This window comes from Choloepus didactylus, chromosome 7 (assembly GCF_015220235.1).
Source record: "Choloepus didactylus isolate mChoDid1 chromosome 7, mChoDid1.pri, whole genome shotgun sequence".
In the NCBI taxonomy this organism is placed as follows: domain Eukaryota; kingdom Metazoa; phylum Chordata; class Mammalia; order Pilosa; family Megalonychidae; genus Choloepus; species Choloepus didactylus.
In genome coordinates this window covers 93,970,837-93,987,520 of record NC_051313.1, presented here as the reverse complement: position 1 = coordinate 93,987,520, position 16,684 = coordinate 93,970,837, and the positions used below count along the sequence as shown (strand labels likewise).

The 16,684-nt window shown below is 39.7% G+C and overlaps 1 protein-coding gene across 4 annotated transcripts in view; it reads left to right on the top strand.

Moving 5' to 3' along the window:
* Positions 1-16,684, top strand: part of ZNF451 (zinc finger protein 451) — a 133,544-nt gene that overhangs the window by 100,898 nt on the left and 15,962 nt on the right. For all 4 annotated transcript variants that reach the window (XM_037842544.1, XM_037842543.1, XM_037842541.1 and 1 more), the window contains one exon: positions 5,460-5,528. In XM_037842544.1, the coding sequence (XP_037698472.1) occupies positions 5,460-5,528 (69 nt within the window). The remainder of the gene's footprint in view (positions 1-5,459; positions 5,529-16,684) is intronic.

The window sequence follows — 16,684 nt, the reverse complement described above, 5'->3', positions numbered from 1 at the left end:
GATGTACAGTCAACTGTTTCACGGTACTATCATCACCCCAGTCTATTTTTTGAACATTTTCCTTAAATGTTAACCAGAAAAAGTAAAAATAAGACTAAAAAATAAAAATGAAAAAGAACAACCAAATCACCCCCCCCACCCTATTTTTCTACTCATCTGTCCATACACTGGATAAAGAGAGTGTGATCCACAGGACTTTCACAATCATACTGTCACCCCTTGTAAGCTACATTGCTATACAGTTATCTTCAAGAGTCAAGGCTACTGGGTTGCAGTTTGTTTCAGGTATTCACTTCTAGCTATTTCAGTGCATTAAAACCTAAAAAGGGTTATCTATATAGTGCATAAGAGTGCCCACCAGAGTAACCTCTTGACTCCATTTGAGATCTCTCAGCCACTGAAACTTTATTTCATTTCGCATCCCCATTTTGGTCAAGAAGATGTTCTCAGTCCCACGATGTTGGGTCCAGGTTCAATCTCGGGAGTCATATCCTGCATTGCCAGGGAGATTTACACCTCTGGGAATCAGGTCCCATGTAGGAGGGAGAGCAATGAGTTCACCCACCAAGTTGGCTTAGCTAGAGAGAGGGCCACATCTGAGCAACAAAGAGGCACTCAGGGAGACTCTTAGGAACAATTATAAGTAGGCTTAACCCCTCCTTTGCAGTAACAATCTTCGTAAGGGCAAGCCCCAAGATGGAGGGCTTGGCATACCAAACCACCAATCCTCAGTGTTTTTGAGAACATCAGCAACAACCCAGGTGAGGAAGCCCAACACCCCCACATTCTCCCTCAGTGTCTCAGGGGGGCCCTGCGTATATATTTTTATTCTCCGCCCAAATTACTTTGGGATGTGTCACTATTTCACTCTAACCTATGCAAGCTTACCAGATCTCACTTCCTATTCAAAGTTCCATGTAATTATGGTATTTGAACAAACTGTATGAGTTAAAATGTTTAGGAAATATGGATTCTGCATCAAATAAACATCTCTTCCTTTGATCTCACATGGAAGTTGAAGTTTTAAAACAGTCAGTATCGTCCTTTACCCTTTGGCCCGATTTGCCCTAGTCCTAACCAGATCTGTTTCATTCATATCTCTAACTGAAGTCTGGACTCTTTTTCAGCTTTTTTAACAGATGCTGTATGTGCTAATACTGACATTCATATCTGCCGAGCTCTAGCTCTGAGTTTCAGGTGTCACATAGATACCCAAAGTTCCAGGGATTAATCAAGTTTTACACAAAGGGATCAGCATCTCAGAATCTGGAGATAGCCACTACAACTTAGAAACAGATGTGACTGCTATAAGAGCTTACAATCTAGGGACCATTACGATAAGCATTCCCCTTATAAGCTGTGCTCTAAGATTCAGTTGTGAGTTTACACATTGTAGTTAGTCCATATTGGTGAGGCATTATAGTGTTTGCCTTTGTTTCTGGCACAGTTCACTCAAAATGCTGTCTAAAGGACCCATTCACTTTGTTGTCTTGCATGTCTCACAGCTTCACTCCTCCTCCTAGTTGTTCAGTGTTGTATGCAGTGGGGAACATCACAGTTCACTATTCTGTTCCTCAGTTGATGTACCCTTAGGCCACCTCCACCCATTGCAAATCATGAGTACTGCCTCCATAAACAGCAGTGTGCAAAAGTCCATTCATGTCCCTGCTCTCAGATCTTCCAACTATATGCCTCCTAATGAGGTTGCACCCACATACTTAGCTTCTTGTGGAACCACCACACTGTCCTCCAGAAAGGCTACACCAGTCTGCCTCCTAACCAACAGTAAATATGTACATCCCTCTCTCCATGTTTTCTACAGCACTTTTATCTCTATATTACAATTTTATAGAGCTATATTCACTTACCATACAAGTATCCACAGTGTACAGTTGTTCACAGTATCATCATATAGTTGTGCATTTATCACCATAGTCAGCACTTGAACATATTGATTACTATGAAGAAAAACTTTGATGAATAATAAAAAAGATAATTAAAAGAAAAATAAAATATCATACAATTTAATAGTAGGGTCAGACAACAACATCACTACCAAAAATCCCATATCCCTTCTTTATATCGCCATCTCATACACATTTAGCTTTGGTATATTGCCTTTGTTACATTTTATGGAAGCTTATTACAATGTTACTGTTGACCCTGGACTCCAGTTTGCTTTGATTATGCTTTTCCCCCATACCTTCCCCTTTTCAACACCTTGCATGGTTGACATTCATTTGTTCTCCCACATACAAGAATATTCTTATATTTGTACATTTAGTCACAATCATTGACCATTACAGTTTTTGCTAAGGTCAACAGTCCCAGTCTTTATCTTATATCTTTACCTCAGGTGTCATACATGCCCCTAGCCCACCTCTTTCAGCTTCCCTCACGGACATCTTTGTTCAGTGTACTTAGAATATTGTGCTACCATCACACAGTATTATCTACTTCTGGATCTATACAGTCAATCCTGCTGAACATTCTGTAGTCCTTCAGCATCAAATGCTCAATTTCTACCCTCTTTTTATCTCCTGGTAGCCTGTGTTATCTTCTTTTAACTCTCAAAGTTTGCTCGTTAATGTTAGTTCATATTAGTGAGACCAAACAGTATTTGTCCTTTTGTTTCTGGCTAACTTCACTCAACATAATGTCCTCAAGGTTTATGCACGTTATCATATGTTCCATGTCTTTGTTCTGTCTTACAGCTGCATAATATTCCATCCTGTGTATGTACCACAGTTTGTTTATCCACTCGTCCGTTGATGGACATCTGGGCTGTTTCCATCTCTTGGCTATCGTGAATAATGCTGCAATAAACATCGGTTTACAAACATCCGTTCATGTCTTAACTTTCAGTTCCTCTGAGTATGTACCTAGTAAAGGAATGGCTAGGTCATATGGCAGATTTATGCTTAGCTTCCTGAGGAACCGCCACACTGTCTTCCAGAGTGGTTGCACTGTTCTACATTCCCAGCGACAGTGAATAAGTGTGCCTCTTTCTCCACATCCTCTCCAGCACTTGTAATTTTCTGTTTTTTGAATAATGGCCATTCTGGTAGGTGTGAGATGATATCTCATTGTAGGGTTTTGATTTGCATTTCCCTAATAGCCAGTGAAGTTGAGCATTTTTTCATATGTTTTTGAGCCATTTGTATTTCCTCTTCAGAAAAGTGTCTGTCTTTTGCCCATTTTTTAATTGGGTGGTTTGTCTTTCTGTTGTTGAGTAGTAGGATCACTTTATATATATGGGATATTAAACCCTTATCTGATATGTGGTTTCCAAATATTGTTTCCCATTGTGTAGGCTGCCTTTTTACCTCTCTGACAAAGTCCTTTGATGTTCAAAAGTGTTTAATTTTGAGGAGATCCCATCTATCTGTTTGTTCTTTGGTTACTCGCGCTTTTGGTGTAAGGACCTTGGAAACCACCTCCTGTCACAGGATCTTTAAGATACTGCCCTACATTTTCTTCTAAGAGTATTATGGTCTTAGCACTGATGTTTAGGTCTTTGATCCATTTCGAGTTAATTTTTGTATAAGGTGTGAGATAGGAGTCCTCTTTCATTCTTTTGGAAATGGATATCCAGTTCTCCAGACACCATTTATTGAAGAGGCTGCTCTGTCCCACTTGCTTTGGCTTGACTGCCTTATCAAAGATCAGTTGTCTGTAGATGCGAGAGTCTATTTCTGAACACGTAATTCGATTCCATTGGTCAGTATAGCTATCCTTAATGCCAGTACCATACTGTTTTGAGCACTGTAGCTTTGTAATAAGCTTCCAAGTCAGGTAGTATGAGACCTTCCACTTCGTTCCTCTTTCTCAAGATATTTTTGGCTATTTGGAGTGACTTGCCCTTCAAATAAATTTGGTTATTGGTTTTTCTATTTCTGCAAAGTAAGTTGTTGGGATTTTAATTGGTATTGCATTGAATCTATAAATCAGTTTAGGTATAATTGACATCTTAATTATTTTTAGTCTTCCATTCCATGAACATGGTATGTTCTTTCATTTTCTTTACATCCTGTTTGATTTCTTCTAGCCATTTCTTGTAGTTTTCTCTGTATAGGTCTTCTGTGGCCTTCATCAAGTTTATTCCAAAATACTTGATTCTTTTGGTTGCTCTTGATTTCTTCCTCTTGTTGCACATTGCTTGTGTGTAAGAACACTACAGATTTTTGCATTTTGATCTTGTAGCCTGCCACTTTGCTGTATTCATTGATTAGTTCTAATAGCTTTGCTGTAGATTTTTCTGGGTTTTCTACATATAGACAGTTTTGCTTGCAAAGAGTGAAAGTTTTACTTCTTTGTCTCCAATTTGATTGCCTCATTTCTTTTTCTTAAAGCAAGCTAATTTGATTGACCTTGCTTTTGAATTGTAAAAATAGAAACCCTTAGGTATTTTCTTTCTCATCCTAAATTTTAGAGGCTTAGTTTTGTAGTTCTTCAAACTGTAAATGTACTGTTTTACTTCCCTAAAACATTACTTGAAATTGTTGAAGTAGTAGGTGTACATAACATTATAGAGAAGGTAGTAATTTTTTTTGTAGAACAGCAAAAGATGGCCTGTAATAACAAATTTCTGCAGCAAAGGAACATATGAAATATAGTTATTTAATTTTTATTGATGAACAGTTATAAATGTTTAATTTTTAAATGTATTTTAAAAGTTTTTACATGTTAGCACAGAAACAAATATGTCCATATGTCTTATAGTCAATGATTTAAACTATGATTCAGTCACTAGGAAATTTATATTGATTTAAATGTAAAATGTTAAGCCAAATATTACATCACTGATAGTACCATTGTTGAAATTTAAATGATTTTGCAATACCTCATCAGGTATATCATTTTTATAAAGTCTCAAGGCTCTCTCATTATAAAGCATGTAAGATGTCGGGTAAATGAGTTTGTGGCCTGCAGAGGCATTGTTAATTAAAACTATAGTGTTATCTGTATAGAGATGAAGGCGTATGATTTTCAGATACAGGAGAATTTAATCTGTCCCCATTTTTCTTAATTTTAAGATGATTTCATGCCAACAAACCTTTGGAGATTATTTGCTAGATCTAAATAAACATACTAACTTTTAAATTTCTAGTTTTTTAATACCAGAATATTTCCTCAGTAGTTATGTTAAAAGAACATTTTCAAGTAATTCTTTTGAATATGGGGAGGATCTAAAATTGGATTGCCTGTTTCATTAGTTATTATTATTAGTAGTAGTAGTAGTAATAGTAGTAGTAGTAGTAATAGTATTTTATTTAAGTAAGACTATTTGGTAAGCATTTAAGAAAACAAACCTGTCAAGAAAGTGGTCTAATACTGATTAATTATAACTAGTAAGCTTGTGTATAGAAGTCATGAAAAATAATACTGTTTGAGAATATGTAAATTGTGGCACAATAGCTGTCAGACATTCATTTGCATTTATTGATTCTACCTTACAGAATGTGACAGTGATGATAACCTGAGTATAAAAAGTACTTCATTAGGAGAAGAAGTCAGATCTACTGAAGGTAACCTATTAGAGTTAATCCTTTCCCTGCTTGATTGTATCTGTATGTTTTTTATTTCTCCCCACCATAGTCTTTCCTTACCCATAAGTCCCTAATCCCTGAGTTTAAAAAAAAAACGTATTTTCCCCCAGAAAAGGAGTCCTAAGAAAAGGGGTCAGCCACTATGGCTCTTGGATCAAATCCATCCCACTGCCTGGTTTTTGTAAATATTATTTCCTTGGAAACAGCCACACACTTTTGTTTAAGTATTGTCTATGTGGACCATTTTGCACTAAAACACTAGGGTCCAGTAGCTGTGAAACAGACCATAATAACTCTTTGAAAGACTAAAATAATTACTTTTTACCTCATTACAGAAAAAGTATGCCAATCCCTGGGCTAAGAGGAGATTTTGGTTTCCTAGTTTTTATTTGAGATATGGAGTAAAGAACTATTAAGGGTATTAAAAGGTATGTTGTGGAACTAGGAAAGCAAGCTCTTATACCTAAATATTAATGGGCTATTTCTATAAATGGAAATTATTTTCCCACTTCTTAAAAGGAAAAGTATTTCGTTCCTTAGGTTTAGAGAATTTTTTTTTTTTTTTTTTTTAGTTTTTATTCTGTCAACCATATTTACAATATAATATTCCCCTTCTAATCATATTTCGATACATATTTCATTGCTGTTAATTGCATTCACAATGTTATGCTACCATCACCACCATCCATTACCAAACATTTCCATCATTCCAAATAGCAACACAGTACATTTTAAACCTTAACTTCCCATTCCCTATTCCCACCCTGTTCGCTGGGAACCTGTATTCTATATTCTGACTCTATGAGTTTGCTTATTCTAATTCTTTCAAAACAGTGAGATTATGCAATACTGGTCATGTTGTGTCTGGCTTATTGCACTCAACATGATGTCTTCAAGGTTCATCCATGTTGTGTGTGTCAGGACTTCATTCCTTCTTACTGCTGAATAATATTCTATTGTATGTATATACCATATTTTGTTTATCCATTGATTGGTCGATTGGACATTTGGGTTGCTTCCATCTTTTGGCAATTGTGAATAATGCCCACTGTGAAAATCAGTGTGAAAATATCTGTTCAAGTCCCTGCTTTCAGTTCTTTTGGGTATATACCTAGTAGTGGGATTGCTGAATCATATAGTAGTTCTATACTTAGCTTTCTGAGGAACTGCCAAACTGTCTTTTACAATGGTTGCACTATTTTACATTGCCACCAGCAATGAAAGAGCGTTCCTACTTGTTCCAGTTTGCTAATGCTGCTGTTAAGCAAAATACCAGAAATGGATTGGCTTTTATAAAGGAGGTTTTTTTGGTTACAAAGTTACAGTCTTAAGGCCATAAAATGTCCAGGGTAAGTAGGGTACCTTCATTGGAGAAAGGCCATTGGCATCCAGAAAACCTCTGTTAGATGGGAAGGCACTTGGCTGATGTCTGCTTGCTCCCAGGTTGCGTTTCAAAATGACGTTCTCCAAAATGTCAGCGTCATCTTTCAACGGCCATTTTCAAAATGTATCTCTAAGCTGCAGCACCAAGCTCCTTCAGACTGAGCTCTTTTATATGACTCCAGTGACTAAAGCAAGGCCCATGCTGAATGGGTGGGGCTACACCTCCCATGGAAACAACCCAATCCAAAGATTCCAACCTTATCAACACTAATGTCTGCCAACACAAGACTGCATCAAAGAATGGCATTTAGGGGGACATAATATATCCAAACCAGCACACTACTTTCCACATCATCTCTAATACTTACTTCCCTTTTTTTTTTTTTTTTACTAGCAGTCATTATAATGACTGCGATGGTTCCTCATTGTGGTTTTGATTTGCATTTCCCTGATGACTAATGATGTTGAGCGTCTTTTCATTCTTTCATACTTTGTGGCCCTTTGTATATTTTCTTTGGAGAGATGTCTCTTCAGGTGTTTTGCCAATTTTAAAATTGGGTTGGTTTGTCTTTTTTGTTAAGTTGGTGGATTTCTTTATATATTCTGAATATTAAACCTTTATCATATGTGTGATTTCCAAATATTTTATCCTGTTGTGTAGGTTGTCATTTAACTTTCATGATAAAGTACTCTGAGTATCAAAAGTTTTAAATTTTGATGAAATCCCATTTATCTGTTTTTTTCTTTTGTGGATTGTGCTTTCATTGTAAAGTATGAGAAACCATTGCCTAACACAAGGTCCTGAAGATGCTTCCTTATGTTTTCTTCAAGGAGTTTGATAGTTCTAGCTCTTGTATTAAGGTTTTTGATCCATTTTGAGTTGATTTTTGTATATGGTGTGAGGTAGAAGTAGAGGCCCTCCTTTTTTTTCCCCCCTAATGGAGATCCAGTTTTCCCAGGACCTTTTGTCAAAGAGACTATTCTTTTCCAATTGAATGGTCTTTGCTACCTTGTCAAAAATCAGTTTGCTATAAATGTGAGGGTTAATTTCTGAACTCTCAGTTCTAGTCCATTGATCTGTATGTCTGTCCTTGTGCCAATACCATGCTGTTTTGATTCCTCTGGCTTTGTAATAAGTTTTCAGATCAAAACGTGAGTCCTCTAACTTCATTTTTCTTTTTCAAGGTGGCTTTAGCTATTTGAAGCTCCTTACCCTTCCGTATAAATTTGATGATTTGCTTTCCCATTTCTGCAAAGAAGGTTATTGGAATTTTTATTGAGTTTGCCTTAAATCTATAAATTGCTTTGGGTAATATTGACTTTTAACATTATTTAGTCTTCCAATCTATGAACACAGAATATCCTTCCATTTACTTAGGTCTTTTTAAATTTCTTTTAACATGTTTTGTAATTTTCTACATACAACTTACTTATTCTTGGTTAAATTTATTCCTAGATATTTGATTCTCTTAGTTGCTGTTGTGAATGGAATTTTTTCTTGATTTCTTCTTCTGATTGTCCATTGATTTTGTATAAAACAGGACTGAATTTTGGGTGTTGATCTTTTACCCTGCCGTTTTGTTGAATTCATTAATTACCTCTAGGAGTTTATTGTACATTTTTCAGAGTTTTCTGTATATAAGATCATATCATCTGCAAATAGGGAAAGTTTTAGTTCTTTCTTTCCAATTTGGTTGACTCATTTCTTTTTCTTGCCTTATTGCTCTCGCAAGAACTTCCAGTACAGTGTTGAATAGCAGTGGTGATAGTGGGCAGGCATCCTTGTCATGTTCCTGAGCTCAGAGAGAAAGTGTTCAATCTTTCACCATTAAGCAGGATGCTAGCTGTGGGCTTTTCGTGTATGTATGCCCTTTATCATGTTGAGGAAGTTTCCTTATATTCCTAGTGTTCTAAGTTTTTATCAAGAAAATGTGCTGGATTTTATCAAGTTCTTTTTCTGCATCAATTTGAGATGATCATGTGTGGGTTTTTTTTTCCTTTCTGTTAATGTGGTATATTCAATTAATTTTCTTATGTTGAACGAACCTTGCATATCAGGGATAAATTCCACTTGATAATGGTATATAATTCTTCTAATATGCTGTTGGATTCCATTTGCTAGTGTTTTGTTGAAGATTTTTGCATCTATATTTGTAAGAGGAATTGGTCTGTAATTTTCTTTTCTTGCAGTATCGTTTTCTGGCTTTCGTTTTCAGGTGATGTTGCCTTCATAGAGTGAGTAAGGTGGTGTTCCTCCTATTCAGTTTTTTGGAAGAGTTTGAGCACAATTGATATTAATTCTTCTTGGAATGATTGGTGGAATTCTCCTGTGAAGCCATCTGGCCCTAGCCTTTACTTTATTGGAAGGCTTTTGATGACTGTTTCTATCTCTTTACTTGTAATTTGTTTGATGAGGTCATCTTTTCTTCTGTCATCAATATAGGTTGTTCATGTGTTTCTAGGGATTTGTCCATCTCATCTAAGTTGTCTAATTGGTGGCATACAATTATTCATAGTATCCTCTTACGATCCTTTTATTTCTGTGGGGTCAATAGTAATGTCCTCCCCTCCTGCAATTTCTGAATTTATTTATTTGCATCTTCTCTCTTTTTTTTTGTCAGTCTAGCCTAAGGGTTTGTCAATTTCATTATCTTCTCAAAGAACCAAATTTTTTATTCTGTTGACTCTATTGGTTTTTTATTCTCAGTTTCACTTATTTCTGCTCCAATGTTTGTTATTTCTTTCCTTCTGCTTGCTTTGGGGTTAGTTTGCTCTTTTTCTAATTCTACTGTGCATTTAGGTCTTCAGTTTTAGCTCTTCTTTAATGTGAGCTTTTAGGGCTTGTGATGGTTAGGTTCATGTATCAACTTGGCCAGGTGATGGTATCCAGGTGTCTGATCAAAAAAGTACTGGCCTGTTACTACAAGGATGTTTGTGGCTGCTTAATGAACCAGAAGGTTGGTTTGTTAAATCATCAGTCAATTGGCTGCAGCTGTGACTGATAAGTCAATGCCGGGCATGTCTTCCACATTGAGAGAATGCAGTCAGCTGGTTTTAATCCAATCAGTTGAAGACTTTTAAGTGAGACAGACAGAGAACCTTCACTTCTTTGGCCGACCAGCAAAGCATTTCCTGAGGAGTTTGTCGAAGTTGCCAGTTCGTTTCGTGAGGAGTTCATCGAACATCTTCATCGGAGTTGCCGATTTGCTGCCTGCCCTATGGAATTTAGACTCGTGCATACCCACAGTTGCGTGAGACACTTTTATAAATCTTATATTTACAGGTATCTCTCATTGATTCTGTTTCACTAGAGAACCCTAACTAATACAGCTTGGTACCAGGAGTGGTTCTTGAGAAACAGAATCTTAAAATGGGCTTTTACAATTTGTTTTCTACTCTGATTAGATTCAAAGGCACTAATGACTCCATTTCCACTAATCAAGATGGCACCGACAGTCCATGGCATGAGTTGGCAATGGAGAGACGCAAAATAGCACCATTTGATTCTCCTAATCATACTCTTGTACGAAGCAAGGCTCTGGGTGACAGTGTTTTCGACACCTTCACTGAGTTTTGCAGAATTAAGGGGTTTAGTGATATTGGCTGGCCACTCCGAGATATGTTGGGTAAAGTTATAGGAGAAAGGGACGAGCTAAAGGCAATTTGAAACTTAAGCGCCGTATGATGGATGTGAAGGTTTCTATGTGTGCCCTGAAAGAAAATTTTATCTCCTCTGGCCGCAGACTTGAGATTTCTGAAAACCAGATACAGAGTCTCATTGTACGAGTAGCAGATTTACGACATAAACTAAAATCTCAACCTCGCTGGGTATCTGCTGTTAAAGTAAAGGCAATGATTGGAAAAGAATGGGTTCCTGAAATGGGATGGGGACATATGGATTGATAATAATGGCAGTGAAGACATTGGAACCCTGGATTCTGCTGAGTCATTGTTAGATATACCTGTAGTGGGCTGTCCTGAGGAAACAGCGCCCCCACCTCCAGTCTGCCCTGAGGAGACTACCATCCAATCTCCACCTAAAGACATTAAACCTTCAGTGCCTGCTAAACCTGTAATCACCTCCCCTGAGGCAGCAGCCCTCACTCCTCTGTCTGGAGACATTAATCCTGTTTTATGAGAGGAAACTGCAGTAGAATGTCCTGAGGTAAATGGCTTGAGGAATACTTCAAATTCTTTTCATGACCCACCCCCACCACCAGACTTTGCTTCAAGACCTGTAACTAGACTAAAGTCCTAACAGGCCCGAAAGGGTGAGGTACAAAGTGTGACCCATGAGGAAGTATGCTATACTCCAAAAGAATTGTATGAGTTTTCCAACTTAATACAGACAAAAACCAGGGGAATATGTATGGGAATGGATATTAAAGTGTGGGATAATGGTGGAAGGAATATAAAGTTGGATCAGGCTGAATTTACTGCTATGGGCCCACTAAGCGGAGATTCTGCATTCAGTATTGTAGCGGGATGAGAAAGGGAGTTAACTGTTTGGGTGGTTGGCTGAAACATGGATCAAAAGGTGGTCAACATTACCTCAGGCTGAAATGCCAGAACTGCCCTGGTATAATGTAGAGGAGGGGACTCAAAGGCTTAGAGAGATTGGAATGTTAGAGTGGATTTATCATGAAAGACCTGGTCACACATCCCTGGAATGTCCAGAGGAGACACCTTTTACCAGGACTATGAGGAGTAAATTTGTGAGACTAGCTCCTTCATCCCTGAAGAGCTCTGTAGTCGCCCTTCTCTGTAGGTCAGATGCTACTGTAGGAACTGTCACTGAGGTGGACTCCTTAAACGCAAGGAGGATAATTGGATCCCGAGTTGGCAGAAGCCATGTGGCAGCAGGTAATTGCCAAAAACACGGTGGGCATGGCTGCCATAATGGAAAACAGGCTCAAAGCAGCAGTCAAAATAATCTGACTTGCAGAGACTTATGGTGTTGGCTAGTAGATCATGGAGTACCTAGTAGTAAAATAGATGGGCAGTCGACTAAATTCTTGTTTGAACTGTATAAGCAGAAGAATTCTAGGTCCAGTGAGCAAAAGTCTACCTTGAATTACAAAAACAGAGAGTCATGGCCCCTTAATTCCCAGACTTGAGACAGTTTACAGATCCAGGGCCCCTTGAATGATGGGAAGGCTGGATACCCTTGGGGAAGGACCCTTTTACACTGCTAAAAATTTATACTGTTAATCTTCCTCCCTGCCTTCCCCAGGGGTGCCTAAGGCCTTTTACCAGGGTAACTGTGCATTGGGGGAAAGGAAATGATCAGATATTTCTGGGATTGTTAGACACTGGTTCAGAAGTGACAGTAATTCCTGGAGACCCAAAACGTCACTCTGGTCCACCAGTCAGAGTTGGGGCTTATGGAGGTCAGGTGATCGATGGAGTTTTAGCTCAGGTCCGTCTCACAGTGGGTCCAGTGGGTCCCCAGACCCATTCTGTGGTTATTTCCCCAGTTCCAGAATGCATAATTGGAATAGACATACTCAGCAACTGGCAGAATCCTCACATTGGTTCATAGACTCATGAAGTGAGGACTATTATGAAGAGAAAGGCCAAGTGGAAGCCATTAGAACTGCCCCTGCCTAGCAAAATAGTAAACCAGAAGCAATACCAGATTCCTGGAGGGATTGCAGAAATTAATGCCACTCTTAAGGACTTGAAGGACACAGGGGTGGTGATTCCCGCCATATCACCATTCAACTCTCCTATGTGGCCTGTGCAGAAAACACCTGGGTCTTGGAGTATTACGGTGGATTATCATAAGCTTAACCAGGTGGTGACTCCAACTGCAGCTGCTGTTCCAGATGTGGTATCATTGCTTGAGCAAATCACCACATCCCCTGGTACCTCATATGCAGCTATTGATCTGGCAAATGCTTTTTTTCGATTGCTGTTAGTGGGGACCACCAGAAACAGTTTGCATTCAGCTGGCAAAGCCAACAGTTTACATTCACTGTGCTACCTCAGGGTTATATCAACTCTCCAGCCCTATGTCATAATATTGTCTGCAGGGATCTTGATCATTTCTCCCTCTACTCTACATTTGAGAAACAGCTGTTGGCCTGTGACTGGACCTTAGTTGAGACAGAATGCCTAACCATGGGCCACCAAGTTACCGTGAGACCTGAGTTATGTATCATGAGCTGGGTGTTGTCTAATCTACCAAGCCGTAAAGTAGGACATGCACAGCAACACTCCATTATAAAATGGAAATTGTATATACGAGATAGGGCTCGAGCGAGGGTCCTGAAGGAACAAGTAAATTACATGAAGTGGCCCACATGCCCATGGCCCCCACTTCTGCCACCTTTCCTTCTCTTTCCCAGCCCACAACTGTGGCATTCTAGGGAGTTCCTTACAATCAGTTGACTGAGGAAGAGAAAACTCAGGCCTGGTTTACAGATGGTTCTGCCTGATATGCAGGCACCACCCAAAAGTGGACAGCTGCAGCACTGCAGCCCCTTTCTGGGATGTCCCTGAAGGACAGGGTAAGGGGAAATCCTCCCAGTGGGCAGAACTTCAAGCAGTGGCAGGAGAACTGGCCACAGGTGCATTTGTATACTGATTCATAGGCTGTTGCTAATGGTTTGACAGGATGGTCAAGGACTTTGAAGGAACATGATTGGAAGATTGGTGAGCAAGAACTTTGGAGGTATGAGGTTAGACCTTTCTGAGTGGGCAAAAAACATGAAGATGTTTGTGTTCCATGTGAATGCTCACCAGAGGGTGACTTCAGTAGAAGATTTTAATAAGCAAGTGGATAAAATGACCCATTTTGTGGATACCAATCAGCCTCTTTCCCCAGTCACTCTTGTTGCCCAATGGGCTCATCATGAACAAACTGGTCATGGTGGTAGGGATGGAGGTTATGCATGGGCTCAGCAACATGGACTTCCACTCACCAAAGCTGACCTGGCCACAGTCACTGCTGAGTGCCCAATCTGCCAGCAGCAGAGACCCACACTTAGTCCCCGATATGGCACCATTCCCCGGGGTGATCAGCCTGCTACCTGGTGGCAAGTTGATTACACTGAGCCACTTCCATCATGGAAGGGGCAGTGATTTGTTCTTACTGGAATAGACACATACTCTGGATGTGGGTTTGCCTTCTCTGCACAAAATACTTCTGCCAGAACTACATCCGTGGACTTACAGAACGCTTTATCCACTGTCATGGTATTCCACACAGCATTGCTTCTGACCAAGGAACCCACTTCTCAGCAAATGAAGTGAGGGAATGGGCACATGCTCATGGAATTCTCTGGTCTTACCATGTTCCCCATCATCCAGTGGCAGCTGGGTTGATAGAATGGTGGAATGGCCTATTGAATACTCAATTACAGCACCAACTAGGTGGCAATACCTTGCAGGGCTGGGGCAGTGTTCTCCAGGAGGCTGTATATACTCTCAATCAGCACCCACTCTGTGGTGCTGTTTCTCCCATAGCCAGTATTCATGGGTTCAGGAATCAAGGAAGGGGTGTAAACAGGAGTGGCACCACTCACTGTCACTCCTAGTGATCCACTAGGAAAATTTTTGCTTCCTGTCCCTGCAGGCTTAAGCTCTGCTTTTCTACAAGTCTTTGTTCTAAAAGAAGAAGTGCTTCCACCAGGGAACACAACAATAATCCCATTAAACTGAAAGTTAAGACTGCCTCCTGGCCACTTTGGGCTTCTTATGCCTCTGAATCAGCAGGCAAGGAAGGGGATTACTGTACTGGCTGGGGTGATTGATCCTGACTATCAAGGGGAAATAGCACTGCAACTACACAATGGAGGCAAAGAAGAGTTTCCCTGGAATACAGGAGATTCCCCAGGGCGTCTCTTAGTACTACCATGCCCTGTGTTTAAAGTCAATGGAAACTGCAGCACAACCAATCTCAGGTAGGAGCTACCAATGGCAAGAAAACTTCAGGAATGAAGGTTTGGGTCACCCCCCCATGGCAAAGAACCACGGCCAGCTGAAGTGCTTGCTGAGGGTAAAGTGAACATGGAATGGGTAGTGGAAGAAGGTAGTGATAAATATGAACTATGACCATGAGACCATTAAAGAAACGAGGACTATGATGGCATGAATATTTCCTCCTTGTTTGTTATGAGTGTGTTTGTATTTGTAAAGCAAATATCTAAAGTATGGTTTTAGGTGATGTGTATAACTGCCAGGTTGACAAGTGGTGGACTGTGATGGTTAAGTTCATGTGTTAACTTGGCCAGGTGATGGTTCCCAGGTGTCTGGTCAAGCAAGCCCTGGCCTGACTGTTAATGCAAGGACATTTGTGGTTGCTTAATAAACCAGAAGGCTGGTTTGTTAAATCATCAGTCAATTGGCTGCAGCTGTGACTGATGAAATCAATGAAGGGTGTGTCTTCCACAATGAGAGAATGCAGTCAGCTGGATTTAATCCAATCAGTTGAAGACTTGAAAGTGAGACAGATGGAGGACCTTCACTTCTTCTTCAGCTGACCAGCGAAGTGTTTCCTGAGGAGTTCATCGAAGTTGCCAGTTCGTTGCCTGAGTAGTTCATCGAACACGTTCATTGGAGTTGTCAGTTTGCTGCCTGAGGAGTTCACCGAACATCTTCATTGGAGTTGCCAGTTTGCTGCCTGCCCTACGGTTTAGACTCATGCATACCCACAGTTGCGTGAGACACATCTATAGATCTTATTTATAGGTATCTCTCGTTGATTCTGTTTCCCTAGAGAACCCTGACTAATACAGGGCTATAAATTTCTCTTAGCCCCGCCTTTGCTGCATTCAGAAAGTTTTGATATATTGTGTTCTCATTTTCATGCATTTCAAAATATTTTCTGATGTCTCTTGAAATTTCTTCTTTAACCCACTGATTGTTTAGAGTATGTTGTTTTAGAGTATGTTGTTTTACCACCATTTATTTGTGAACTTTCTAGTTCTCTGCCTGTTACTGATTTCCAGCTTCATTATATTATGATCACAGAATGTGTTTTGTATAATTTCCGTCTTTTCAAATTTATTGAGTCCTGTTTTGTGACCCAGCATGTGGTCTTCTTAGAAAATGATTAATGTGCAGCTGAGAAGAGTATATTTCATGTTGTTTGGGGTTCCAGTGTTCTGTATATGTCTGTTAAGTCTAGTTCATTTATCATATTATTCAAACTCTCTGTTTCTTTATTGATCCTCCATCTATTGATGAAATGATTATTCCTGTTTGCTAATGCTGCCATTATGCAAAATGCCAGAAATGGATGGGCTTTTATAAAAGGGGTTTATTTGGTTACTGTTACAGTCTTAAGGCCATAAAGTGTCCACAGTAAAACATCAACAATCGGGTACCTTCATCGAAGGAAGGCCAGTGGTGTCCAGGAAAACCTCTCTAAGCTGGGAAGGTACATGGCTGGCATCTGCTGATCCCGGGTTGTGTTCTAGCTCCTCTCGCATTTCCTGTGGGTTCTTCAAAATGTTGCTCTTCGGCTGTTTGTCCTCTCTTAGCTTCTCCGGAGCAAAAGTCTGCTTTCAACGGCCATCTTCAAAATGTCCCTCAGTTGCTCTCTAAAATGTCACTCACAGCTGCTTTTTGTATGGCTCCAGTGATTTAATTCAGACCCACCCTAAATGGGTGGGGTAGCACCTCCATGGAAATTATCCAGTCAGAGGTCTTGCCCATAGCTGATGGAGTCACATCTCCATGGAGACACTCAATCAAATGATTCCAACCTAATCAGTGCTAATACATGTGCCCCCACAAGACTGCAT